The sequence below is a fragment of the Procambarus clarkii genome, chromosome 13, assembly GCF_040958095.1.
Source record: "Procambarus clarkii isolate CNS0578487 chromosome 13, FALCON_Pclarkii_2.0, whole genome shotgun sequence".
In the NCBI taxonomy this organism is placed as follows: Eukaryota; Metazoa; Arthropoda; class Malacostraca; order Decapoda; family Cambaridae; genus Procambarus; species Procambarus clarkii.
The window spans coordinates 27,748,196-27,775,508 of NC_091162.1; the positions used below are offsets into that span (position 1 = coordinate 27,748,196).

The 27,313-nt window shown below is 54.3% G+C and overlaps 2 protein-coding genes across 2 annotated transcripts; both read left to right on the forward strand.

Moving 5' to 3' along the window:
• Positions 1 to 1,550: 1,550 nt before the first annotated feature.
• On the forward strand, positions 1,551 to 3,167 carry LOC138364423 (microtubule-associated protein 6-like). The gene has a single exon (XM_069324053.1). The coding sequence runs from the start codon at positions 1,551 to 1,553 to the stop codon at positions 3,165 to 3,167; it is 1,617 nt and encodes a 538-aa protein (XP_069180154.1).
• Positions 3,168 to 3,397: 230 nt separating this feature from the next.
• On the forward strand, positions 3,398 to 4,638 carry LOC138364424 (microtubule-associated protein 6-like). Its single transcript, XM_069324054.1, has 2 exons — positions 3,398 to 3,934; positions 4,060 to 4,638. Exons 1-2 carry the CDS (start codon positions 3,398 to 3,400, stop codon positions 4,636 to 4,638), a joined length of 1,116 nt encoding a protein of 371 aa, XP_069180155.1.
• Positions 4,639 to 27,313: the final 22,675 nt, after the last annotated feature.

Here is a 27,313-nt window from a genome sequence, read left to right on the forward strand (position 1 = left end):
CTCTCACCGGGCAAGACTGATGACTCTCACCCGGCAAGACTGATGACTCTCACCCGGCAAGACTGATGACTCTCACCCGGCAAGACTGATGACTCTCACCCGGCAAGACTGATGACTCTCACCCGGCAGGACTGATGACTCTCACCCGGCAGGACTGATGACTCTCACCCGGCAAGACTGATGACTCTCACCCGGCAAGACTGATGACTCTCACCCGGCAGGACTGATGACTCTCACCCGGCAGGACTGATGACTCTCACCCGGCAAGACTGATGACTCTCACCCGGCAAGACTGATGACTCTCACCGGCAGGACTGATGACTCTCACCCGGCAGGACTGATGACTCTCACCCGGCAAGACTGATGACTCTCACCCGGCAAGACTGATGACTCTCACCGGCAAGACTGATGACTCTCAACGGCAAGACTGATGACTCTCACCCGGCAGGACTGATGACTCTCACCGGGCAAGACTGATGACTCTCACCCGGCAAGACTGATGACTCTCACCGGGCAAGACTGATGACTCTCACCCGGCAAGACTGATGACTCTCACCGGGCAAGACTGATGACTCTCACCGGGCAAGACTGATGACTCTCACCGGCAAGACTGATGACTCTCACCCGGCAAGACTGATGACTCTCACCCGGCAGGACTGATGACTCTCACCCGGCAGGACTGATGACTCTCACCCGGCAAGACTGATGACTCTCACCCGGCAGGACTGATGACTCTCACCGGGAAAGACTGATGACTCTCACCCGGCAAGACTGATGACTCTCACCCGGCAAGACTGATGACTCTCACCCGGCAAGACTGATGACTCTCACCCGGCAGGACTGATGACTCTCACCGGGCAAGACTGATGACTCTCACCCGGCAAGACTGATGACTCTCACCCGGCAAGACTGATGACTCTCACCCGGCAAGACTGATGACTCTCACCCGGCAGGACTGATGGCTCTCACCCGGCAAGACTGATGACTCTCACCCGGCAAGACTGATGACTCTCACCGGCAAGACTGATGACTCTCACCGGCAAGACTGATGACTCTCACCGGCAAGACTGATGACTCTCACCCGGCAGGACTGATGACTCCCACCGGCAAGACTGATGACTCTCACCGGCAAGACTGATGACTCTCACCCGGCAAGACTGATGACTCTCACCGGCAAGACTGATGACTCTCACCCGGCAGGACTGATGACTCTCACCGGCAAGACTGATGACTCTCACCGGCAAGACTGATGACTCTCACCCGGCAAGACTGATGACTCTCACCCGGCAAGACTGATGACTCTCACCGGCAAGACTGATGACTCTCACCCGGCAGGAATGATGACTCTCACCCGGCAAGACTGATGACTCTCACCGGCAAGACTGATGACTCTCACCCGGCAAGACTGATGACTCTCACCCGGCAAGACTGATGACTCTCACCGGCAAGACTGATGACTCTCACCGGCAGGAATGATGACTCCCAGCAGTGCTCAGCGTGCACAACCCACCAACTACTCGACACATCTTTGAAGATCTGCAACAAAATCAATGTGGGACCATGACCAGGAGAGGACGGCTGCCATGTGGCAGGTGTTGACACCAACACCTGCACTGAAGGAACCTGCCACGACACAAACATCTGCACTGAAGGAACCTGCCGCGAGACAAACATCTGCACTGAAGGAACCTGCCGCGACACAAACACCTGCACTGAAGGAACCTGCCGCGACACAAACATCTGCACTGAAGGAACCTGCCGCGGCACCAACACCTGCACTGAAGGAACCTGCCGCGACACAAACACCTGCACTGAAGGAACCTGCCGCGACACCAACACCTGCACTGAAGGAACCTGCCGCGACACAAACATCTGCACTGAAGGAACCTGCCGCGACACAAACATCTGCACTGAAGGAACCTGCCGCGACACAAACACCTGCACTGAAGGAACCTGCCGCGACACAAACATCTGCACTGAAGGAACCTGCCGCGACACAAACACCTGCACTGAAGGAACCTGCCGCGACACAAACATCTGCACTGAAGGAACCTGCCGCGACACAAACACCTGCACTGAAGGAACCTGCCGCGACACAAACACCTGCACTGAAGGAACCTGCCGCGGCACAAACACCTGCACTGAAGGAACCTGCCGCGACACAAACACCTGCACTGAAGGAACCTGCCGCGGCACAAACACCTGCACTGAAGGAACCTGCCGCGGCACAAACACCTGCACTGAAGGAACCTGCCGCGGCACAAACACCTGCACTGAAGGAACCTGCCAAGGCACAAACACCTGCACTGAAGGAACCTGCCAAGGCACAAACACCTGCACTGAAGGAACCTGCCAAGGGACAAACACCTGCACTGAAGGAACCTGCCAAGGGACAAACACCTGCACTGAAGGAACCTGCCAAGGGACAAACACCTGCACTGAAGGAACCTGCCAAGGGACAAACACCTGCACTGAAGGAACCTGCCAAGGGACAAACACCTGCACTGAAGGAACCTGCCGCGACACAAACACCTGCACTGAAGGAACCTGCCGCGACACCAACACCTGCACTGAAGGAACCTGCCGCGGCACAAACACCTGCACTGATGGAACCTGCCGCGGGACAAACACCTGCACTGAAGGAACCTGCCGCGACACAAACACCTGAACTGAAGGAACCTGCCGCGGGACAAACACCTGCACTGAAGGAACCTGCCGCGACACAAACACCTGCACTGAGGGAACCTGCCGCGGGACAAACACCTGCACTGAAGGAACCTGCCAAGGGACAAACACCTGCACTGAAGGAACCTGCCGCGGCACAAACACCTGCACTGAAGGAACCTGCCGCGGGACAAACACCTGCACTGAAGGAACCTGCCAAGGGACAAACACCTGCACTGAAGGAACCTGCCGCGACACAAACACCTGCTCTGAAGGAACCTGCCGCGGGACAAACACCTGCACTGAAGGAACCTGCCGCGGCACAAACACCTGCACTGAAGGAACCTGCCGCGACACAAACACCTGCACTGAAGGAACCTGCCGCTGGACAAACACCTGCACTGAAGGAACCTGCCAAGGGACAAACACCTGCACTGAAGGAACCTGCCGCGACACAAACACCTGCACTGAAGAACCTGCCAAGGGACAAACACCTGCACTGAAGGAACCTGCCGAGGGACAAACACCTGCACTGAAGGAACCTGCCGCGGCACAAACACCTGCACTGAAGGAACCTGCCGCGACACAAACACCTGCACTGAAGGAACCTGCCGCTGGACAAACACCTGCACTGAAGGAACCTGCCAAGGGACAAACACCTGCACTGAAGGAACCTGCCGCGACACAAACACCTGCACTGAAGGAACCTGCCGCGGCACAAACACCTGCACTGATGGAACCTGCCGCGGGACAAACACCTGCACTGAAGGAACCTGCCGCGGCACAAACACCTGCACTGAAGGAACCTGCCGCGGCACAAACACCTGCACTGAAGGAACCTGCCGCGACACAAACACCTGCACTGAAGGAACCTGCCGCGGGACAAACACCTGCACTGAAGGAACCTGCCAAGGGACAAACACCTGCACTGAAGGAACCTGCCGCGGCACAAACACCTGCACTGAAGGAACCTGCCAAGGGACAAACACCTGCACTGAAGGAACCTGCCAAGGGACAAACACCTGCACTGAAGGAACCTGCCGCGACACAAACACCTGCACTGAAGGAACCTGCCGCGGCACAAACACCTGCACTGAAGGAACCTGCCGCGGGACAAACACCTGCACTGAAGGAACCTGCCGCGACACAAACACCTGCACTGAAGGAACCTGCCGCGGGACAAACACCTGCACTGAAGGAACCTGCCAAGGGACAAACACCTGCACTGAAGGAACCTGCCAAGGGACAAACACCTGCACTGAAGGAACCTGCCCAGGAACAAACACCTGCACTGAAGGAACCTGCCAAGGGACAAACACCTGCACTGAAGGAACCTGCCGCGGGACAAACACCTGCACTGAAGGAACCTGCCGCGGGAAAACACCTGCACTGAAGGAACCTGCCAAGGGCCAAACACCTGCACTGAAGGAACCTGCCAAGGGACAAACACCTGCACTGAAGGAACCTGCCAAGGGACAAACACCTGCACTGAAGGAACCTGCCAAGGGACAAACACCTGCACTGAAGGAACCTGCCGCGGGACAAACACCTGCACTGAAGGAACCTGCCGCGGGACAAACACTTGCACTGAAGGAACCTGCCAAGGGACAAACACCTGCACTGAAGGAACCTGCCAAGGGACAAACACCTGCACTGAAGGAACCTGCCAAGGGACAAACACCTGCACTGAAGGAACCTGCCGCGGCACAAACACCTGCACTGAAGGAACCTGCCAAGGGACAAACACCTGCACTGAAGGAACCTGCCAAGGGACAAACACCTGCACTGAAGGAACCTGCCGCGACACAAACACCTGCACTGAAGGAACCTGCCAAGGGACAAACACCTGCACTGAAGGAACCTGCCAAGGGACAAACACCTGCACTGAAGGAACCTGCCGCGGCACAAACACCTGCACTGAAGGAACCTGCCAAGGGACAAACACCTGCACTGAAGGAACCTGCCAAGGGATAAACACCTGCACTGAAGGAACCTGCCAAGGGACAAACACCTGCACTGAAGGAACCTGCCAAGGGCCAAACACCTGCACTGAAGGAACCTGCCAAGGGACAAACACCTGCACTGAAGGAACCTGCCAAGGGACAAACACCTGCACTGAAGGAACCTGCCAAGGGACAAACACCTGCACTGAAGGAACCTGGCAAGGGACAAACACCTGCACTGAAGGAACCTGCCAAGGGACAAACAACTGCCCTGAAGGAACCTGCCAAGGGACAAACACCTGCACTGAAGGAACCTGCCAAGGGACAAACACCTGCACTGAAGGAACCTGCCGCGACACAAACACCTGCACTGAAGGAACCTGCTAAGGGACAAACACCTGCACTGAAGGAACCTGCCAAGGCACAAACAACAAACGTTTGTCAGTAAACAATATTTCCTCAGGTGGGAAGGATTATACCCAGCTGCTTGTCGCTGTCTGCCCGAGTGTGTTGGTTGGTAGACCCACTCAGCACACTGGTAGAGTGAGACAGTGTTGGTTGGTAGACCCACTCAGGACACTGGTAGAGTGAGACAGTGTTGGTTGGTAGACCCACTCAGCACACTGGTAGAGTGAGACAGTGTTGGTTGGTAGACCCACTCAGGACACTGGTAGAGTGAGACAGTGTTGGTTGGTAGACCCACTCAGCACACTGGTAGAGTGAGACAGTGTTGGTTGGTAGACCCACTCAGGACACTGGTAGAGTGAGACAGTGTTGGTTGGTAGACCCACTCAGCACACTTGTAGAGTGAGACAGTGTAACACTGGTAGAGTGAGACAGTGTAACACTGGTAGAGTGAGACAGTGTAAGACTGGTAGAGTGAGACAGTGTAACACTGGTAGAGTGAGACAGTGTAACACTGGTAGAGTGAGACAGTGTAACACTGGTAGAGTGAGACAGTGTAACACTGGTAGAGTGAGACAGTGTAACACTGGTAGAGTGAGACAGTGTAACACTGGTAGAGTGAGACAGTGTAACACTGGTAGAGTGAGACAGTGTAACACTGGTAGAGTGAGACAGTGTAACACTGGTAGAGTGAGACAGTGTAACACTGGTAGAGTGAGACAGTGTAACACTGGTAGAGTGAGACAGTGTAACACTGGTAGAGTGAGACAGTGTAACACTGGTAGAGTGAGACAGTGTAACACTGGTAGAGTGAGACAGTGTAACACTGGTAGAGTGAGACAGTGTAACACTGGTAGAGTGAGACAGTGTAACACTGGTAGAGTGAGACAGTGTAACACTGGTAGAGTGACACAGTGTAACACTGGTAGAGTGAGACAGTGTAACACTGGTAGAGTGAGACAGTGTAACACTGGTAGAGTGACACAGTGTAACACTGGTAGAGTGAGACAGTGTAACACTGGTAGAGTGACACAGTGTAACACTGGTAGAGTGAGACAGTGTAACACTGGTAGAGTGAGACAGTGTAACACTGGTAGAGTGAGACAGTGTAACACTGGTAGAGTGACACAGTGTAACACTGGTAGAGTGAGACAGTGTAACACTGGTAGAGTGACACAGTGTAACACTGGTAGAGTGAGACAGTGTAACACTGGTAGAGTGAGACAGTGTAACACTGGTAGAGTGACACAGTGTAACACTGGTAGAGTGACACAGTGTAACACTGGTAGAGTGACACAGTGTAACACTGGTAGAGTGAGACAGTGTAACACTGGTAGAGTGACACAGTGTAACACTGGTAGAGTGAGACAGTGTAACACTGGTAGAGTGACACAGTGTAACACTGGTAGAGTGAGACAGTGTTAGTGTAACTCTTGACATGTCCAGGAGCAGTTAAGACAAGTGGTCAGTGTGTGATTGGTTCATTGTTTGTATATATTGACTCATGTCTTCCCTCAGCCTCCCACTGCTGACCCATGACTCACTCGACCCACACACATACACTCACAGTGATGAGCATTACTCATTTATTATTCAATTAAGTCACAATCACTGATGAATAAGTTGTTCAGTGAGGCACCCTGATGAATATGAGCGATGAGTGTGTGGTGGTGGCAGGTGTTGCCAGTGTGTGGTGGAGGCAGGTGTTGCCAGTGTGTGGTGGTGGCAGGTGTTGCCAGTGTGTGGTGGTGGCAGGTGTTGCCAGTGTGTAGTGGTTGGCAGGTGTTGCCAGTGTGTGGTGGAGGCAGGTGTTGCCAGTGTGTGGTGGAGGCAGGTGTTGCCAGTGTGTGGTGGAGGCAGGTGTTGCCAGTGTGTGGTGGTGGCAGGTGTTGCCAGTGTGTGGTGGTGGCAGGTGTTGCCAGTGTGTGGTGGTGGCAGGTGTTGCCAGTGTGTGGTGGAGGCAGGTGTTGCCAGTGTGTGGTGGTGGCAGGTGTTGCCAGTGTGTGGTGGTGACAGGTGTTGCCAGTGTGTGGTGGTGGCAGGTGTTGCCAGAGTGTGGTGGAGGCAGGTGTTGCCAGTGTGTCGTGGAGGCAGGTGTTGCCAGTGTGTGGTGGTGGCAGGTGTTGCCAGTGTGTGGTGGTGGCAGGTGTTGCCAGTGTGTGGTGGAGGCAGGTGTTACCAGAGTGTGGTGGAGGCAGGTGTTGCCAGTGTGTGGTGGTGGCAGGTGTTGCCAGTGTGTGGTGGTGGCAGGTGTTACCAGTGTGTGGTGGAGGCAGGTGTTGCCAGTGTGTCGTGGAGGCAGGTGTTGCCAGTGTGTGGTGGTGGCAGGTGTTGCCAGTGTGTGGTGGTGGCAGGTGTTGCCAGTGTGTGGTGGTGGCAGGTGTTGCCAGTGTGTGGTGGAGGCAGGTGTTGCCAGTGTGTGGTGGAGGCAGGTGTTACAAGTGTGTGGTGGAGGCAGTTGTTGCCAGTGTGTGGTGGTGGCAGGTGTTGCCAGTGTGTGGTGTTGCCAGTGTGTGGTGGAGGCAGGTGTTACCAGTGTGTGGTGGAGGCAGGTGTTGCCAGTGTGTGGTGGAGGCAGGTGTTACCAGTGTGTGGTGGAGGTAGTTGTTGCCAGTGTGTGCTGGTGGCAGGTGTTACCAGTGTGTGGTGGTGGCAGGTGTTGCCAGTGTGTGGTGGAGGCAGGTGTTACCAGTGTGTGGTGGAGGCAGGTGTTGCCAGTGTGTGGTGGTGGCAGGTGTTACCAGTGTGTGGTGGTGGCAGGTGTTGCCAGTGTGTGGTGGAGGCAGGTGTTGCCAGTGTGTGGTGGTGGCAGGTGTTGCCAGTGTGTGGTGGAGGCAGGTGTTGCCAGTGTGTGGTGGAGGCAGGTGTTACCAGTGTGTGGTGGTGGCAGGTGTTGCCAGTGTGTGGTGGAGGCAGGTGTTGCCAGTGTGTGGTGGTGGCAGGTGTTGCCAGTGAGTGTGGTGAGGCAGGTGTTGCCAGTGTGTGGTGGAGGCAGGTGTTGCCAGTGTGTGGTGGTGGCAGGTGTTAGCCAGTGTGTGGTGGTGGCAGGTGTTGCCAGTGTGTGGTGGTGGCAGGTGTTGCCAGTGTGTGGTGGAGGCAGGTGTTGCCAGTGTGTGGTGGAGGCAGGTGTTGCCAGTGTGTGGTGGAGGCAGGTGTTTCCAGTGTGTGGTGGTGGCAGGTGTTGCCAGTGTGTGGTGGTGGCAGGTGTTGCCAGTGTGAGGTGGAGGCAGGTTTTGCCAGTGTGTGGTGGAGGCAAGGTGTTGCCACTGTGTGGTGGTGGCAGGTGTTGCCAGTGTGTGGTGGTGGCAGGTGTTGCCAGTGTGTGGTGGATGGCAGGTGTTGCCAGTGTGTGGTGGTGGCAGGTGTTGCCAGTGTGTGGTGGAGGCAGGTGTTGCCAGTGTGTGGTGGTGGCAGGTGTTGCCAGTGTGTGGTGGTGGCAGGTGTTGCCAGGTGTGGTGGAGGCAGGTGTTGCAGGTGTGGTGGTGGCAGGTGTTGCAGTGTGTGGTGTAGGCAGGTGTTGCCAGTGTGTGTGGAGGCAGGTGTTGCCAGTGTGTGGTGGTGGCAGGTGTTGCCAGTGTGTGGTGGTGGCAGGTGTTGCCAGTGTGTGGTGGAGGCAGGTGTTGCCAGTGTGTGGTGGTAGGCAGGTGTTGCCAGTGTGTGGTGTGGCAGGTGTTGCCAGTGTGTGGTGGAGGCAGGTGTTGCCAGGGTGTGTGGAGGCAGGTGTTGCCAGTGTGTGGTGGAGGCAGGTGTTGCCAGTGTGTGGTGGTGGCAGGTGTTGCCAGTGTGTGGTGGAGGCAGGTGTTGCCAGTGTGTGGTGGTGGCAGGTGTTGCCAGTGTGTGGTGGATGGCAGGTGTTGCCAGTGTGTGGTGGAGGTAGGTGTTGCCAGTGTGTGGTGGTAGGCAGGTGTTGCCAGTGTGTGGTGGAGGCAGGTGTTGCCAGTGTGTGGTGGAGGCAGGTGTTGCAGTGTGGTGGTGGAGGCAGGTGTTGCCAAGTGTGTGGTGGTAGGCAGGTGTTGCCAGTGTGTGGTGGTGGCAGGTGTTGCCAGTGTGTGGTGGAGGCAGGTGTTGCCAGTAGTGTGGTGGATGGCAGGTGTTACCAGTGTGTGGTGGGGGCAGGTGTTGCCAGATGTGTGGTGGAGGCAGGTGTTGCCAGTGTGTGGTGGAGGCAGGTGTTACCAGTGGGTGGGTGGTGAGGCAGGTGTTACCAGTGTGTGGTGTTGGCAGGTGTTACCAGTGTGTGGTGGTAGCAGGTGTTACCAGTGTGTGGTGGAGGCAGGTGTTACCAGTGTGTGGTGGAGGCAGGTGTTACCAGTGTGTGGTGGAGGCAGGTGTTGCCAGTGTGTGGTGTAGGCAGGTGTTACCAGTGTGTGGTGGAGGCAGGTGTTAGCCAGTGTGTGGTGGAGGCAGGTGTTACCAGTGTGTGGTGGTAGGCAGGTGTTGCCAGTGTGTGGTGGAGGCCAGGTGTTGCCAGTGTGTGGTGGAGGCAGGTGTTGACAGTGTGTGGTGGAGGCAGGTGTTGCCAGTGTGTAGTGGAGGTAGGTGTTGCCAGTGTGTGGTGGTGGCAGGTACTGCCAGTGTGTGGTGGAGGCAGGTGTTGCCAGTGTGTGGTGGAGGCAGGTGTTGCCAGTGTGTGGTGGAGGCAGGTGTTTCCAGTGTGTGGTGGTGGCAGGTGTTGCCAGTGTGTGGTGTTGGCAGGTGTTGCCAGTGTGTGGTGGTGGCAGGTGTTGCCAGGGTGTGGTGGAGGCAGGTGTTGCCAGTGTGTGGTGAAGGCAGGTGTTGCCAGTGTGTGGTGGAGGCAGGTGTTGCCAGTGTGTGGTGGAGGCCAGGTGTTGCCAGGGTGTAGTGGTGGCAGGTGTTGCCAGGGTGTGGTGGTGGCAGGTGTTGCCAGTGTGTGGTGGAGGCAGGTTTTGCCAGTGTGTGGTGGAGGCAGGTGTTGCCACTGTGTGGTGGTGGCAGGTGTTGCCAGTGTGTGGTGGGGGCAGGTGTTGCCAGTGTGTGGTGGAGGCAGGTGTTGCCAGTGTGTGGTGGTGGCAGGTGTTGCCAGTGTGTGGTGGAGGCAGGTGTTGCCAGTGTGTGGTGGTGGCAGGTGTTGCCAGTGTGTGGTGGTGGCAGGTGTTGCCAGTGTGTGGTGGAGGCAGGTGTTGCCAGTGTGTGGTGGTGGCAGGTGTTGCCAGTGTGTGGTGGTGGCAGGTGTTGCCAGTGTGTGATGGAGGCAGGTGTTGCCAGTGTGTGGTGGTGGCAGGTGTTGCCAGTGTGTGGTGGTGGCAGGTGTTGCCAGTGTGTGGTGGAGGCAGGTGTTGCCAGTGTGTGGTGGTGGCAGGTGTTGCCAGTGTGTGGTGGTGGCAGGTGTTGCCAGTGTGTGGTGGAGGCAGGTGTTGCCAGGTGTGGTGGAGGCAGGTGTTTGCCAGTGTGTGGTGAAGGCAGGTGTTGCCAGTGTGTGGTGGAGGTAGGTGTTGCCAGTGTGTGGTGGAGGCCAGGTGTTGCCAGGGTGTAGTGGGTGGCAGGTGTTGCCAGGGTGTGGTGGTGGCAGGTGTTGCCAGTGTGTGGTGGAGGCAGGTTTTGCCAGTGTGTGGTGGAGGCAGGTGTTGCCACTGTGTGGTGGTGGCAGGTGTTGCCAGTGTGTGGTGGTGGCAGGTGTTGCCAGTGTGTGGTGGAGGCAGGTGTTGCCAGTGTGTGGTGGTGGCAGGTGTTGCCAGTGTGTGGTGGAGTGCAGGTGTTGCCAGTGTGTGGTGGAGGCAGGTGTTACCAGTGTGTGGTGGAGGCAGGTGTTGCCAGTGTGTGGTGGAGGCAGGTGTTACCAGTGTGTGGTGTTGGCAGGTGTTACCAGTGTGTGGTGGTAGCAGGTGTTACCAGTGTGTGGTGGAGGCAGGTGTTACCAGTGTGTGGTGGAGGCAGGTGTTACCAGTGTGTGGTGGAGGCAGGTGTTGCCAGTGTGTGGTGGAGGCAGGTGTTACCAGTGTGTGGTGGAGGCAGGTGTTACCAGTGTGTGGTGTTGGCAGGTGTTACCAGTGTGTGGTGGTAGCAGGTGTTACCAGTGTGTGGTGGAGGCAGGTGTTACCAGTGTGTGGTGGAGGCAGGTGTTACCAGTGTGTGGTGGAGGCAGGTGTTGCCAGTGTGTGGTGTAGGCAGGTGTTACCAGTGTGTGGTGGAGGCAGGTGTTGCCAGTGTGTGGTGGAGGCAGGTGTTACCAGTGTGTGGTGGTGGCAGGTGTTGCCAGTGTGTGGTGGAGGCCAGGTGTTGCCAGTGTGTGGTGGTGGCAGGTGTTGACAGTGTGTGGTGGAGGCAGGTGTTGCCAGTGTGTAGTGGAGGTAGGTGTTGCCAGTGTGTGGTGGTGGCAGGTACTGCCAGTGTGTGGTGGAGGCAGGTGTTGCCAGTGTGTGGTGGAGGCAGGTGTTGCCAGTGTGTGGTGGAGGCAGGTGTTTCCAGTGTGTGGTGGTGGCAGGTGTTGCCAGTGTGTGGTGTTGGCAGGTGTTGCCAGTGTGTGGTGGTGGCAGGTGTTGCCAGGGTGTGGTGGAGGCAGGTGTTGCCAGTGTGTGGTGAAGGCAGGTGTTGCCAGTGTGTGGTGGAGGCAGGTGTTGCCAGTGTGTGGTGGAGGCCAGGTGTTGCCAGGGTGTATTGGTGGCAGGTGTTGCCAGGGTGTGGTGGTGGCAGGTGTTGCCAGTGTGTGGTGGAGGCAGGTTTTGCCAGTGTGTGGTGGAGGCAGGTGTTGCCACTGTGTGGTGGTGGCAGGTGTTGCCAGTGTGTGGTGGGGGCAGGTGTTGCCAGTGTGTGGTGGAGGCAGGTGTTGCCAGTGTGTAGTGGTGGCAGATGTTGCCAGTGTGTGGTGGAGGCAGGTGTTGCCAGTGTGTGGTGGTGGGCAGGTGTTGCCAGTGTGTGGTGGTGGCAGGTGTTGCCAGTGTGTGGTGGAGGCAGGTGTTGCCAGTGTGTGGTGGTGGCAGGTGTTGCCAGTGTGTGGTGGTGGCAGGTGTTGCCAGTGTGTGGTGGAGGCAGGTGTTGCCAGTGTGTGGTGGTGGCAGGTGTTGCCAGTGTGTGGTGGTGGCAGGTGTTGCCAGTGTGTGGTGGAGGCAGGTGTTGCCAGTGTGTGGTGGTGGCAGGTGATGCCAGTGTGTGGTGGTGGCAGGTGTTGCCAGTGTGTGGTGGTGGCAGTTGTTGCCAGGGTGTGGTGGAGGCAGGTGTTGCCAGTGTGTGGTGAAGGCAGGTGTTGCCAGTGTGTGGTGGAGGTAGGTGTTGCCAGTGTGTGGTGGAGGCCAGGTGTTGCCAGGGTGTAGTGGTGGCAGGTGTTGCCAGGGTGTGGTGGTGGCAGGTGTTGCCAGTGTGTGGTGGAGGCAGGTTTTGCCAGTGTGTGGTGGAGGCAGGTGTTGGCACTGTGTGGTGGTGGCAGGTGTTGCCAGTGTGTGGTGGTGGCAGGTGTTGCCAGTGTGTGGTGGAGGCAGGTGTTGCCAGTGTGTGGTGGTGGCAGGTGTTGCCAGTGTGTGGTGGTGGCAGGTGTTGCCAGTGTGTGGTGGAGGCAGGTGTTACCAGTGTGTGGTGGAGGCAGGTGTTACCAGTGTGTGGTGGAGGCAAGTGTCACCAGTGTGTGGTGGTGGCAGGTGTTGCCAGTGTGTGGTGGAGGCAGGTGTTGCCAGTGTGTGGTGGAGGCAGGTGTTGCCAGTGTGTGGTGGAGGCAGGTGTTGCCAGTGTGTGGTGGAGGCAGGTGTTGCCAGTGTGTGGTGGTGGAGGCAGGTGTTGCCAGGGTGTGGTGGAGGCAGGTGTTGCCAGTGTGTGGTGAAGGCAGGTGTTGCCAGTGTGTGGTGGAGGCCAGGTGTTGCCAGTGTGTGGTGGTGGCAGGTGTTGCCAGTGTGTGGTGGAGGCAGGTGTTACCAGTGTGTGGTGGAGGCAGGTGTTACCAGTGTGTGGTGGAGGCAGGTGTTACCAGTGTGTGGTGTTGGCAGGTGTTACCAGTGTGTGGTGGTAGCAGGTGTTACCAGTGTGTGGTGGAGGCAGGTGTTACCAGTGTGTGGTGGAGGCAGGTGTTACCAGTGTGTGGTGGAGGCAGGTGTTGCCAGTGTGTGGTGGAGGCAGGTGTTACCAGTGTGTGGTGGAGGCAGGTGTTACCAGTGTGTGGTGTTGGCAGGTGTTACCAGTGTGTGGTGGTAGCAGGTGTTACCAGTGTGTGGTGGAGGCAGGTGTTACCAGTGTGTGGTGGAGGCAGGTGTTACCAGTGTGTGGTGGAGGCAGGTGTTGCCAGTGTGTGGTGGAGGCAGGTGTTACCAGTGTGTGGTGGAGGCAGGTGTTGCCAGTGTGTGGTGGAGGCAGGTGTTACCAGTGTGTGGTGGTGGCAGGTGTTGCCAGTGTGTGGTGGAGGCCAGGTGTTGCCAGTGTGTGGTGGTGGCAGGTGTTGACAGTGTGTGGTGGAGGCAGGTGTTGCCAGTGTGTAGTGGAGGTAGGTGTTGCCAGTGTGTGGTGGTGGCAGGTACTGCCAGTGTGTGGTGGAGGCAGGTGTTGCCAGTGTGTGGTGGAGGCAGGTGTTGCCAGTGTGTGGTGGAGGCAGGTGTTTCCAGTGTGTGGTGGTGGCAGGTGTTGCCAGTGTGTGGTGTTGGCAGGTGTTGCCAGTGTGTGGTGGTGGCAGGTGTTGCCAGGGTGTGGTGGAGGCAGGTGTTGCCAGTGTGTGGTGAAGGCAGGTGTTGCCAGTGTGTGGTGGAGGCAGGTGTTGCCAGTGTGTGGTGGAGGCCAGGTGTTGCCAGGGTGTATTGGTGGCAGGTGTTGCCAGGGTGTGGTGGTGGCAGGTGTTGCCAGTGTGTGGTGGAGGCAGGTTTTGCCAGTGTGTGGTGGAGGCAGGTGTTGCCACTGTGTGGTGGTGGCAGGTGTTGCCAGTGTGTGGTGGGGGCAGGTGTTGCCAGTGTGTGGTGGAGGCAGGTGTTGCCAGTGTGTAGTGGTGGCAGATGTTGCCAGTGTGTGGTGGAGGCAGGTGTTGCCAGTGTGTGGTGGTGGCAGGTGTTGCCAGTGTGTGGTGGTGGCAGGTGTTGCCAGTGTGTGGTGGAGGCAGGTGTTGCCAGTGTGTGGTGGTGGCAGGTGTTGCCAGTGTGTGGTGGTGGCAGGTGTTGCCAGTGTGTGATGGAGGCAGGTGTTGCCAGTGTGTGGTGGTGGCAGGTGTTGCCAGTGTGTGGTGGTGGCAGGTGTTGCCAGTGTGTGGTGGAGGCAGGTGTTGCCAGTGTGTGGTGGTGGCAGGTGATGCCAGTGTGTGGTGGTGGCAGGTGTTGCCAGTGTGTGGTGGTGGCAGTTGTTGCCAGGGTGTGGTGGAGGCAGGTGTTGCCAGTGTGTGGTGAAGGCAGGTGTTGCCAGTGTGTGGTGGAGGTAGGTGTTGCCAGTGTGTGGTGGAGGCCAGGTGTTGCCAGGGTGTAGTGGTGGCAGGTGTTGCCAGGGTGTGGTGGTGGCAGGTGTTGCCAGTGTGTGGTGGAGGCAGGTTTTGCCAGTGTGTGGTGGAGGCAGGTGTTGGCACTGTGTGGTGGTGGCAGGTGTTGCCAGTGTGTGGTGGTGGCAGGTGTTGCCAGTGTGTGGTGGAGGCAGGTGTTGCCAGTGTGTGGTGGTGGCAGGTGTTGCCAGTGTGTGGTGGTGGCAGGTGTTGCCAGTGTGTGGTGGAGGCAGGTGTTACCAGTGTGTGGTGGAGGCAGGTGTTACCAGTGTGTGGTGGAGGCAAGTGTCACCAGTGTGTGGTGGTGGCAGGTGTTGCCAGTGTGTGGTGGAGGCAGGTGTTGCCAGTGTGTGGTGGAGGCAGGTGTTGCCAGTGTGTGGTGGAGGCAGGTGTTGCCAGTGTGTGGTGGAGGCAGGTGTTGCCAGTGTGTGGTGGTGGAGGCAGGTGTTGCCAGGGTGTGGTGGAGGCAGGTGTTGCCAGTGTGTGGTGAAGGCAGGTGTTGCCAGTGTGTGGTGGAGGCCAGGTGTTGCCAGGGTGTAGTGGTGGCAGGTGTTGCCAGGGTGTGGTGGTGGCAGGTGTTGCCAGTGTGTGGTGGAGGCAGGTTTTGCCAGTGTGTGGTGGAGGCAGGTGTTGCCACTGTGTGGTGGTGGCAGGTGTTGCCAGTGTGTGGTGGAGGCAGGTGTTGCCACTGTGTGGTGGTGGCAGGTGTTGTCAGTGTGTGGTGGAGGCAGGTGTTGCCAGTGTGTGGTGGAGGCAGGTGTTGCCAGTGTGTGGTGGTGGCAGGTGTTGCCAGTGTGTGGTGGTGGCAGGTGTTGCCAGTGTGTGGTGGAGGCAGGTGTTACCAGTGTGTGGTGGAGGCAGGTGTTACCAGTGTGTGGTGGAGGCAAGTGTTACCAGTGTGTGGTGGAGGCAGGTGTTGCCAGTGTGTGGTGGAGGCCAGGTGTTGCCAGTGTGTGGTGGTGGCAGGTGTTGACAGTGTGTGGTGGAGGCAGGTTTTGCCAGTGTGTGGTGGAGGCAGGTGTTGCCAGTGTGTGTTGGAGTAACCACAATATTTTTACTGTTATCCAACAGAATTTTAAAATGAGTTCTGGCGGGCTGGTTGATGGTGAGAAAGTGGTGTTTTGTGCTCCCGGTGGCGGGCCGTGATAGTCCCCTCACACACACTGTCTCCAGCCGGCCTGTGCGTGTGGCATAATCTTGCCATCTTACCCCCGCTACAAGAGTCTTCCCGTCTCTCCCTCCTCGCAATATTTGCCCCGTTAACGGCTTGGTTATTGCAACTGGCTTTGTTGCCATTAGTGTAATTGTAGTTTATTGGGAGATTGTATTGTGGCAGCACCGAGTTAACGTTCGAGGCTCTCCAGCTCTAATATGTGGCGGTGAGTGGTGGTGAGTGGTGGTGAGTGGCGGTGAGTGGCGGTGAGTGGTGGTGAGTGGTGGTGAGTGGCGGTGAGTGGTGGTGAGTGGCGGTGAGTGGCGGTGAGTGGCGGTGAGTGGCGGCGAGTGGTGATGAGTGGTGGTGAGTGGCGGTGAGTGGCGGTGAGTCGCGGTGAGTGGTGGTGAGTGGTGGTGAGTGGCGGTGAGTGGCGGTGAGTGGCGGTGAGTGGCGGCGAGTGGTGATGAGTGGTGGTGAGTGGCGGTGAGTGGCGGTGAGTCGCGGTGAGTGGTGGTGAGTGGCGGTGAGTGGTGGTGAGTGGCGGTGAGTGGCGGTGAGTGGCGGCGAGTGGCGGTGAGTGGCGGTGAGTGGTGGTGAGTGGCGGTGAGTGGTGGTGAGTGGTGGTGAGTGGCGGTGAGTGGCGGTGAGTGGTGGTGAGTGGCGGTGAGTGGTGGTGAGTGGCGGCGAGTGGCGGTGAGTGGCGGCCAGTGGCGGCGAGTGGCGGTGAGTGGTGGTGAGTGGCGGTGAGTGGCGGTGAGTGGTGGTGAGTGGCGTCGAGTGGCGGCGAGTGGCGGTGAGTGGCGGTGAGTGGTGGTGAGTGGCGTCGAGTGGCGGCGAGTGGTGGTGAGTGGTGGTGAGTGGCGGCGAGTGGCGGTGAGTGGTGGTGAGTGGCGGTGAGTGATGGTGAGTGGCGGCGAGTGGCGGTGAGTGGCGGCCAGTGGCGGCGAGTGGCGGTGAGTGGTGGTGAGTGGCGGTGAGTGGTGGCGAGTGGCGGCGAGTGGCGGTGAGTGGCGGTGAGTGGTGGTGAGTGGCGGTGAGTGGTGGTGAGTGGCGGCGAGTGGCGGTGAGTGGCGGTGAGTACTGGTGAATGGTGGTGAGTGGCGGTGAGTGGTGGTGACTGGTGGTGAGTGGTGGTGAGTGGCGGTGAGTGGCGGTGAGTGGTGCTGAGTGGCGGTGAGTGGTGGCGAGTGGCGGCGAGTAGCGGTGAGTGGTGGTGAGTGGCAGTGAGTGGTGGTGAGTGGTGGTGAGTGGCGGTAAGTGGTGGTGAGTGGTGGTGAGTGGTGGTGAGTGGCGGTGGGTGGCGGTGAGTGGTGGTGAGTGGCGGTGAGTGGCGGTGAGTGGTGGTGACTGGTGGTGAGTGGTGGTGAGTGGCGGTGAGTGGTGGTGAGTGGCGGTGAGTGGTGGTGAGTGGCGGTGAGTGGTGGTGAGTGGCGGTGAGTGGTGGTGAGTGGCGGTGAGTGGTGGTGAGTAGCGGTGAGTGGTGGTGAGTGGCGGTGAGTGGTGGTGAGTGGTGGTGAGTGGCGGTGAGTGGTGGTGAGTGGTGGTGAGTGGTGGTGAGTGGCGGTGAGTGGCGGTGAGTGGTGGTGAGTGGGGGTGAGTGGCGGTGAGTGGCGATGAGTGGTGGTGAGTGGCGGTGAGTGGCGGTGAGTGGTGGTGAGTGGCGGTGAGTGGTGGTGAGTGGCGGCGAGTGGCAGTGAGTGGCGGTGAGTGGTGGTGAGTGGCGGTGAGTGGTGGTGAGTGGCGGCGAGTGGTGGTGAGTGGCGGTGAGTACTGGTGAATGGTGGTGAGTGGCGGTGAGTGGTGGTGAGTGGTGGTGAGTGGTGGTGAGTGGCGGTGAGTGGTGGTGAGTGGTGGTGAGTGGCGGTAAGTGGTGGTGAGTGGTGGTGAGTGGTGATGAGTGGCGGTGAGTGGCGGTGAGTGGTGGTGAGTGGCGGTGAGTGGCGGTGAGTGGTGGTGACTGGCGGTGAGTGGTGGTGAGTGGCGGTGAGTGGTGGTGAGTGGCGGTGAGTGGTGGTGAGTGGTGGTGAGTGGCGGTGAGTGGCGGTGAGTGGTGGTGAGTGGCGGTGAGTGGTGGTGAATGGCGGTGAGTGGTGGTGAGTGGCGGCGAGTGGCGGTGAGTGGCAGTGAGTGGTGGTGAGTGGCGGTGAGTGGTGGTGAGTGGCGGCGAGTGGCGGTGAGTGGCGGTGAGTGGCGGTGAGTACTGGTGAATGGTGGTGAGTGGCGGTGAGTGGTGGTGAGTGGTGGTGAGTGGTGGTGAGTGGTGGTGAATGGTGGTGAGTGGCGGTGAGTGGCGGTGAGTGGTGGTGAGCGGTGGTGAGTGGTGGTGAGTGGCGGTGAGTGGCGGTGAGTGGTGGTGAGTGGCGGTGAGTGGCGGTGAGTGGTGGTGACTGGCGGTGAGTGGTGGTGACTGGCGGTGAGTGGTGGTGAGTGGCGGTGAGTGGCGGTGAGTGGTGGTGAGTGGCGGTGAGTGGTGGTGAGTGGCGGTGAGTGGTGGTGAGTGGCGGTGAGTGGCGGTGAGTGGTGGTGAGTGGCGGTGAGTGGTGGTGAGTGCCGGTGAGTGGTGGTGAGTGGCGGTGAGTGGTGGTGAGTGGCGGTGAGTGGTGGTGAGTGGTGGTGAGTGGCGGTGAGTGGTGGTGAGTGGCGGTGAGTGGTGGTGAGTGGCGGTGAGTGGTGGTGAGTGGCGGTGAGTGGTGGTGAGTGGTGGTGAGTGGCGGTGAGTGGTGGTGAGTGGTGGTGAGTGGCGGTGAGTGGCGGTGAGTGGCGGTGAGTGGCGGTGAGTGGTGGTGAGTGGTGGTGAGTGGCGGTGAGTGGCGGTGAGTGGTGGTGAGTGGCGGTGAGTGGTGGTGAGTGGTGGTGAGTGGCGGCCAGTGGCGGCTAGTGGCGGCACTCTGCCACTCTAAACTGTGCTCCCTCACAAGGTCATTTCGGACTTGTCATATATGGCCAGTGTGAGAGTGTGAGAGTGTGAGAGTGTGAGGGTGTGAGAGTGTGAGGGTGTGAGAGTGTGAGGGTGTGAGAGTGTGAGGGTGTGAGAGTGTGAGGGTGTGAGAGTGTGAGAGTGTGAGAGTGTGAGGGTGTGAGAGTGTGAGAGTGTGTGAGTGTGAGGGTGTGAGAGTGTGAGAGTGTGAGAGTGTGAGGGTGTGAGTGTGAGAGTGTGAGAGTGTGAGGGTGTGAGAGTGTGAGGGTGTGAGGGTGTGAGGGTGTGAGAGTGTGAGGGTGTGAGAGTGTGAGGGTGTGAGAGTGTGAGGGTGTGAGAGTGTGAGGGTGTGAGGGTGTGAGAGTGTGAGAGTGTGAGAGTGTGAGAGTGTGAGGGTGTGAGAGTGTGAGAGTGTGAGAGTGTGAGGGTGTGAGAGTGTGAGAGTGTGTGAGTGTGAGGGTGTGAGAGTGTGAGAGTGTGAGAGTGTGAGGGTGTGAGTGTGAGAGTGTGAGAGTGTGAGAGTGTGAGAGTGTGAGAGTGTGAGAGTGTGAGGGTGTGAGATTGTGAGAGTGAGAGTGTGAGGGTGTGAGGGTGTGAGAGTGTGAGAGTGTGAGAGTGTGAGAGTGTGAGAGTGTGAGAGTGTGAGAGTGTGAGGGTGTGAGAGTGTGAGGGTTTGAGAGTGTGAGAGTGTGACAGGTGTCAGCGCTCCTCCCCGGGGGTAATACCGGTGCCACCAGTGCCAAACACCTCCCCCCTGGCACTCCTGCTGGCACTCTTGTCAACGTTACTCTTTATCATGTCTATCATGTCAAATACTTTGGCGGGATTGTCAGACTGAATGACGCCATGTATATCCTGTCATGTATATTCCGCCATGTATATCCCGCTATGTATATCCTGCCATGTATATCCTGACATGTATATCCTGCCATGTATATCCTGCCATGTATATCCCGCTATGTATATCCCGCCATGTATATCCCGCCATGTATATACTGCCATGTATATCCCGCCATGTATATCCCGCTATGTATATCCCGCCATGTATATCCCGCCATGTATATACTGCCATGTATATCCCGCCATGTATATCCCGCCATGTATATCCTGCCATGTATATCCTGCCATGTATATCCTGCCATGTATATCCCACTATGTATATCCCGCCATGTATATCCCGCCATGTATATCCTGCCATGTATATCCCGCCATGAATATCCTGCCATGTATATCCCGCCATGTATATCCTGCCATGTATATCCTGCCATGTATATCCCGCCATGTATATCCTGCCATGTATATCCTGCCATGTATATCCTGCCATGTATATCCCGCCATGTATATCCTGCCATGTATATCCCGCTATGTATATCCCGCCATGTATATCCCGCCATGTATATCCCGCCATGTATATCCTGCCATGTATATCCCGCCATGTATATCCTGCCATGTATATAATGCCATGTATATCCTGCCATGTATATCCCGCCATGTATATCCCGCATATATATCCTGCCATGTATATATTTTCCAATGATGCCAGAGAGTAAACATGGAGCAAGTATACCAGGAGAAGGTGAGGGGATGTATAGAGGCTGGAGAAACACACGAGCCCTACACATGGAAGTGTTGTTGTCTCAGAGCATGACTCCTTGCTGAGGTCTGGGAGCAGTGGGGGGGAGGTCACTTCTCCTCATAATATGACACGTAGATGTGGCTGAGTGGTCGGCACTCATTACATTAGCTACCCGACGGCTGGAAAGGTGGGGTCCAAGAACTAAAGCTTTAGTCACAAGGCATAAATAGGCGAGTACACACTAACTTTATACCAAAATGCTCACGCAAACACACACACACACACACACACATACACACACAGACACACACACACACACAGACACACACAGACACACACACACACACACACACACACACACACACACACACACACACACACACACACACACACACACACACACACACACACACACACACACACACACACACACACACACACATACACACACACACGCACACACACATACACACACACACGCACACACACATGTACACACACACACACACACACACATACACACACACACACACACGGGGGGGAGGCCTCGTTGCCTGGTGGATAGCGCGCAGTACTCGTAATTCTGTGGCGCGGGTTCGATTCCCGTACGAAGCAGAAACAAATGGGCAAAGTTTCTTTCACCCCTGAATGCCCCTGTTACCTAGCAGTAAATAGGTACCTGGGAGTTAGTCAGCTGTCACGGGCTGCTTCCTGGGGTGTGTGTGTGAAGTGTGGGGGAAAAAAAGTAGTTAGTAAAACAGTTGATTGACAGTTGAGAGGCGGGCCGAAAGAGCAAAGCTCAACCCCCGCAAACACAACTAGGTGAATTCAACTAGGTGAATACACACACACACACACACACACACACACACACACACACACACACACACACACACACACACACACACACACACACACACACACACACAAACACATAGAGAGAGAGAGCAGCTTCTGTTGCTAGCAGGAATGGATCTGGACTACTAATCATGAGAGTCTTCAACCATGGGAAGATAGATTGGGAGAACAGAGATCTGCATGGATGACCAGACACATGGAGAGCTAAGCTGCTGGACGTGGCAACAATAAACTTTCTAAGCCAGCACATCAAGGATCCAACAAGAATGAGAGGAGAAGATGAACCAGCAATGCTTGATTTGATATTTACCCTAAATGAGTGGGATATAAGGGAAGTTAAGATGGAAGCGCCCTTAGGAATGAGTGATCACAGTGTATTGATCTTTGAGTACCTGGTAGAGCTAGGAATTATCTCCCCCCAAAAAGAACTAGGAAACAAAAGGCTGGCATACCAAAAGGGGAATTATGAGGAGATGAGAAGTTTCCTAAGGGAAATACCTTGGGTCACAGACCTCAGAGCTATGTCTGTACAAGACATGATGGACTATGTTACCCAAAAGTGTCAGGAGGCAGTAAACAGGTTCATCCCGGCCCAAAGGGAAAAATCCGAGAAGCAAAAGTAGAATCCATGGTATAATAGGTCATGTATGGAAGCAAAGGGACTGAACAAAAGGGCGTAGAGGAACTTCTGGAATAACAGAACACCAGAAAGCAGAGAGAGTTACCAGAGAACCAGGAATGAGTATGTTAGTGTGAGAAGAGAAACAGAGAAAAGTTATGAAAATGATATAGCAAACAAAGCAAAGACCGAACCAAAGCTACTCCACAGTCACATCAGAAGGAAAACAACAGTGAAAGAACAGGTATTGAAACTTAGAACAGGCGAGAACAGGTATACAGAGAATCACAAAGAGGTGTGTGAAGAACTCGACAAGAGGTTCCAGGAGGTCTTCACAATAGAACAAAGTGAGGTCACTGTGCTAGGAGAAAAGGAAGTAAAGCAGGCGGCCTTGGAAGGGTTCGAAATTACAAGAGAGGAGGTCAAGAGACACTTGCTGGATCTGGATGTTAGAAAGGCTGTTGGTCCAGACGGGATCTCACCATGGGTACTGAAAGAGTGTGCAGAGGCACTTTGCTTGCTACTCTCCATAATGCATAGTAGCTCACTGGAGACGGGAGACCTACCGGAAATATGGAAGACGGCGAATGTGGTCCCAATATACAAAAAGGGCGACAGGCAAGAGGCACTGAACTACAGGCCAGTGTCCTTGACTTGTATACCATGCAAGGTGATGGAGAAGATCGTGAGAAAAAACCTGGTAACACATCTGGAGAGAAGGGACTTCGTGACAAATTGCCAACATGGGTTCAGGGAGGGTAAATCTTGCCTGACTGGCTTAATAGAATTCTATGACCAGGTGACAAAGATTAAGCAAGAAAGAGAGGGCTGGGCTGATTGCATTTTCTTGGATTGTCGGAAAGCCTTTGACACAGTACCGCATAAGAGGCTGGTACATAAGCTGGAGAGACAGGCAGGTGTAGCTGGTAAGGTGATCCAGTGGATAAGGGAGTATCTAAGCAATAGGAAGCAGAGAGTTACAGTGAGGGGTGAGACCTCAGAGTGGCGTGAAGTCACCAGTGGAGTCCCACAGGGCTCTGTACTCGGTCCTATCTTGTTTCTGATATATGTAAATGATCTCCCAGAGGGTATAGATTCATTTCTCACAATGTTTGCGGACGATGCCAAAATTATGAGAAGGATTAAGACAGAAGAGGACTGTTTGAGGCTTCAAGAAGACCTAAACAAGCTGAAGGAATGGTCGAACAAATGGTTGTTAGAGTTAAACCCAACCAAATGTAATGTAATGAAGATAGGTGTAGGGAGCAGGAGGCCAGATACAAGGCATCATCTGGGTGAGGAAATTCTTCAGGAGTCAGAGAAAGAAAAAGACATGGGAGTTGATATCACGCCAGACCTGTCTCCTGCAGCCCATATCAAGAGGATAACATCAGCGGCATATGCCAGGCTGGCCAACATACGAACGGCATTCAGAAACTTGTGTAAAGAATCATTCAGAACTTTGTATACCACATATGTCAGACCAATCCTGGAGTATGCAGCCCCAGCATGGAGTCCATATCTAGTCAAGCATAAGACTAAACTGGAAAAGGTTCAAAGGTTTGCCACAAGACTAGTCCCCGAGCTGAGAGGTATAAGCTACGAGGAGAGACTACGGGAATTATACCTCAATTCGCTGGAAGACAGAAGAGTTAGGGGGGACATGATCACCACATTCAAGATTCTCAAGGGAATCGACTGGGTAGATATAGACCCAGTAGTTAAAGATCTACAAAGTTTCAAGTGTAGATATGATAGAGCCCAATAGGCTCAGGAACCTGTACACCTGTTGATTGACAGTTGACAGGCGGGACCAAAGAGCCAGAGCTCAACCCCCGCAAGCACAACTAGGTGAGTACACATCACACACATACACACACACACACACACACACACACACACATACACACACACACACACACACACACACACACACACACACACACACACACACACACACACACACACACACACACACACACACACACACACACACACACACACACACACACAATTGTTGTATCTCACTAATATATTATCGAATTATTGACACATTGCTGCCTCCTCCCTCACTCCTTACCCCCCCCCTCCTATCCCCTCCCAACCTGTCCCTTCCCCTCTCCCCCTCCCAGTTATTCTCCTCCTCCCCACCTCTCCCATCCCTACTTCTTTCCCTTCCTACCTCTCCTGGGTCCCCCTCCCTACTCTACCCTCGCCTCCACCCGTCTTATACAAGTGTTGGTACCACTGTGATAAACGAGGGTGTTGGCACCACTGTGATAAACGAGGGTGTTGGTACCACTGTGATAAACGAGGGTGTTGGCACCACTGTGATAAACGAGGGTGTTGGTACCACTGTGATAAACGAGGGTGTTGGTACCACTGTGATAAACGAGGGTGTTGGCACCACTGTGATAAACGAGGGTGTTGGTACCACTGTGATAAACGAGGGTGTTGGCACCACTGTGGTAAACGAGGGTGTTGGTACCACTGTGATAAACGAGGGTGTTGGCACCACTGTGATAAACGAGGGTGTTGGTACCACTGTGATAAACGAGGGTGTTGGTACCACTGTGATAAACGAGGGTGTTGGCACCACTGTGATAAACTAGGGTGTTGGTACCACTGTGATAAACGAGAGTGTTGGTACCACTGTGATAAACGAGTGTTGGTACCACTGTGATAAACGAGGGTGTTGGTACCACTGTGATAAACGAGGGTGTTGGCACCACTGTGATAAACGAGGGTGTTGGCACCACTGTGATAAACGAGGGTGTTGGTACCACTGTGATAAACGAGTGTTGGCACCACTGTGATAAACGAATCACAGTGGTGGTTCGAGTCACTTCTGGGGTGTGAGTTTTCATTCATATATATATATATATATATATATTAGTATATTTTGGTAGCAGTCTTTCCTGTAGACATATATTATTAAATATGACCGAAAAAGTAAGATTAATAATTCTAACACGAATTTTCTCAATCTTTCGTACATTACGCTTCACTGTTGGAGGTAAATCAAAAATCACTTCTCCAAAATTCATTTTTATTTCTAGTCTGACGCGACACGGGCGCGTTTCGTAAAACTTATTACATTTTCAAAGACTTCACAAATACACAACTGATTAGAACTTGCGTTTCCCTGATTTTATATCTACATTTGAGTGAGGTGGGAAGGGTGATGTGGCATTACATTTGAGTGAGGTGGGAAGGGTGATGTGGCATTAACACAAGACAGAACACTCGGGGATATTAATAGGGTATTAAAAGTATCAACACAAGACAGAACAGAAACAATGGGTATTGAATAGAAGTGTTTGTAGAAAGCCTATTGGTCCATATTTGTTGATGCTTCTATATTGGAGCGGAGTCTTGAGGTGGGTAGAATATAGTTGTGCAATAATTGGCTGTTGATTGCTGGTGTTGACTTCTTGATGTGTAGTGCCTCGCAAACGTCAAGCCGCCTGCTATCGCTGTATCTATCGATGATTTCTGTGTTGTTTACTAGGATTTCTCTGGCGATGGTTTGGTTATGGGAAGAGATTATATGTTCCTTAATGGAGCCCTGTTGCTTATGCATCGTTAAACGCCTAGAAAGAGATGTTGTTGTCTTGCCTATATACTGGGTTTTTTGGAGCTTACAGTCCCCAAGTGGGCATTTGAAGGCATAGACGACATTAGTCTCTTTTAAAGCGTTCTGTTTTGTGTCTGGAGAGTTTCTCATGAGTAGGCTGGCCGTTTTTCTGGTTTTATAGTAAATCGTCAGTTGTATCCTCTGATTTTTGTCTGTAGGGATAACGTTTCTATTAACAATATCTTTCAGGACCCTTTCCTCCGTTTTATGAGCTGTGGAAATTCCGATTGTCTCGTCCACAGGTAGATAGCCGAATGATAGCCGACAGAGTGTATCGTGATCCAGCCTGTACTCCTCTTGACATGCCAGAAAGTATTCTGAGGAAACTACTCCAAGCTTGTACTAAAGAGGCACCCTTCTTGAGCCCGGATGGGCACATGTATAAGCAAGTAGATGGGGTCGCCATGGGTTCTCCCCTAGGTGTCCTGTTTGCAAACTTCTACATGGGTACCATCGAGCAAAAAGTCTTAGTCGACATGAACTTGAAACCGGCCATATACTGCAGGTATGTTGACGACATTTTTACACAGGTACCTGATGTCAGACATCTGCAGGAGCTGAAGGAGGCATTTGAGCAGAGTTCCGTGCTGCGTTTCACTTACGAGACGGAAAAGGATGGGAAGCTGCCTTTTCTAGATGTAACAGTCATGGAAAAGGGCGGAGGTTTCCACACTGCAGTCTACACTAAGGAAACAAACATAGGAATGTGCCTAAATGCCAACAGCGACTGCCCCGACAGGTACAAGAGGAGTGTTGTTAACGCATACGTCGACCGTGCTCTCAGCCACAGCTCAGAATGGAAGCAAGTCGACGAAGAACTCTGTAGGGTAAGGCAGGTTCTAGTCAATAACGGCTTCTCCAATGGTTTCATCGAAGACATCATAAGAAGGAAAGTGAAAAGCCATGCAACCTCTGAAGAGACAACTAACACAACACCTATACCCCCTATTAGACTATTTTACAGGAACTTCTTTTCCACAGCTCATAAAACGGAGGAAAGGGTCCTGAAAGATATTGTTAATAGAAACGTTATCCCTACAGACAAAAATCAGAGGATACAACTGACGATTTACTATAAAACCAGAAAAACGGCCAGCCTACTCATGAGAAACTCTCCAGACACAAAACAGAACGCTTTAAAAGAGACTAATGTCGTCTATGCCTTCAAATGCCCACTTGGGGACTGTAAGCTCCAAAAAACCCAGTATATAGGCAAGACAACAACATCTCTTTCTAGGCGTTTAACGATGCATAAGCAACAGGGCTCCATTAAGGAACATATAATCTCTTCCCATAACCAAACCATCGCCAGAGAAATCCTAGTAAACAACACAGAAATCATCGATAGATACAGCGATAGCAGGCGGCTTGACGTTTGCGAGGCACTACACATCAAGAAGTCAACACCAGCAATCAACAGCCAATTATTGCACAACTATATTCTACCCACCTCAAGACTCCGCTCCAATATAGAAGCATCAAGAAATATGGACCAATAGGCTTTCTACAAACACTTCTATTCAAAACCCATTGTTTCTGTTCTGTCTTGTGTTGATACTTTTAATACCCTATTAATATCCCCTGTTCTGTCTTGTGTTAATGCCACATCATCCTTCCCACCTCACTCAAATGTAGATATAATATCAGAGAGACGTAAGTTCTAATCAGTTGTGTATTTGTGAAGTCTTTGAAAATGTAATAAGTTTTACGAAACGCGCCCGTGTCGCGTCAGACTAGAAATAAAAATGAATTTTGGAGAAGTGATTTTTGATTTACCTCCAACAGTGAAGCGTAATGTACGAAAGATTGAGAAAATTCGTGTTAGAATTATTAATCTTACTTTTTCGGTCATATTTAATAATATATGTCTACAGGAAAGACTTCTACCAAAATATACTAATATATATATATATATATATATATATATATATATATATATATATATATATTGTATTTAAAGGTTACAAAACATACAAGACAAATGCCTAAAGGTTATGGATCTCTTGAAGCTCCTCCGCTTCTGGACAGGAACCGAGACTATTTTACAGGAACTTCTTTTCCACAGCTCATAAAACGGAGGAAAGGGTCCTGAAAGATATTGTTAATAGAAACGTTATCCCTACAGACAAAAATCAGAGGATACAACT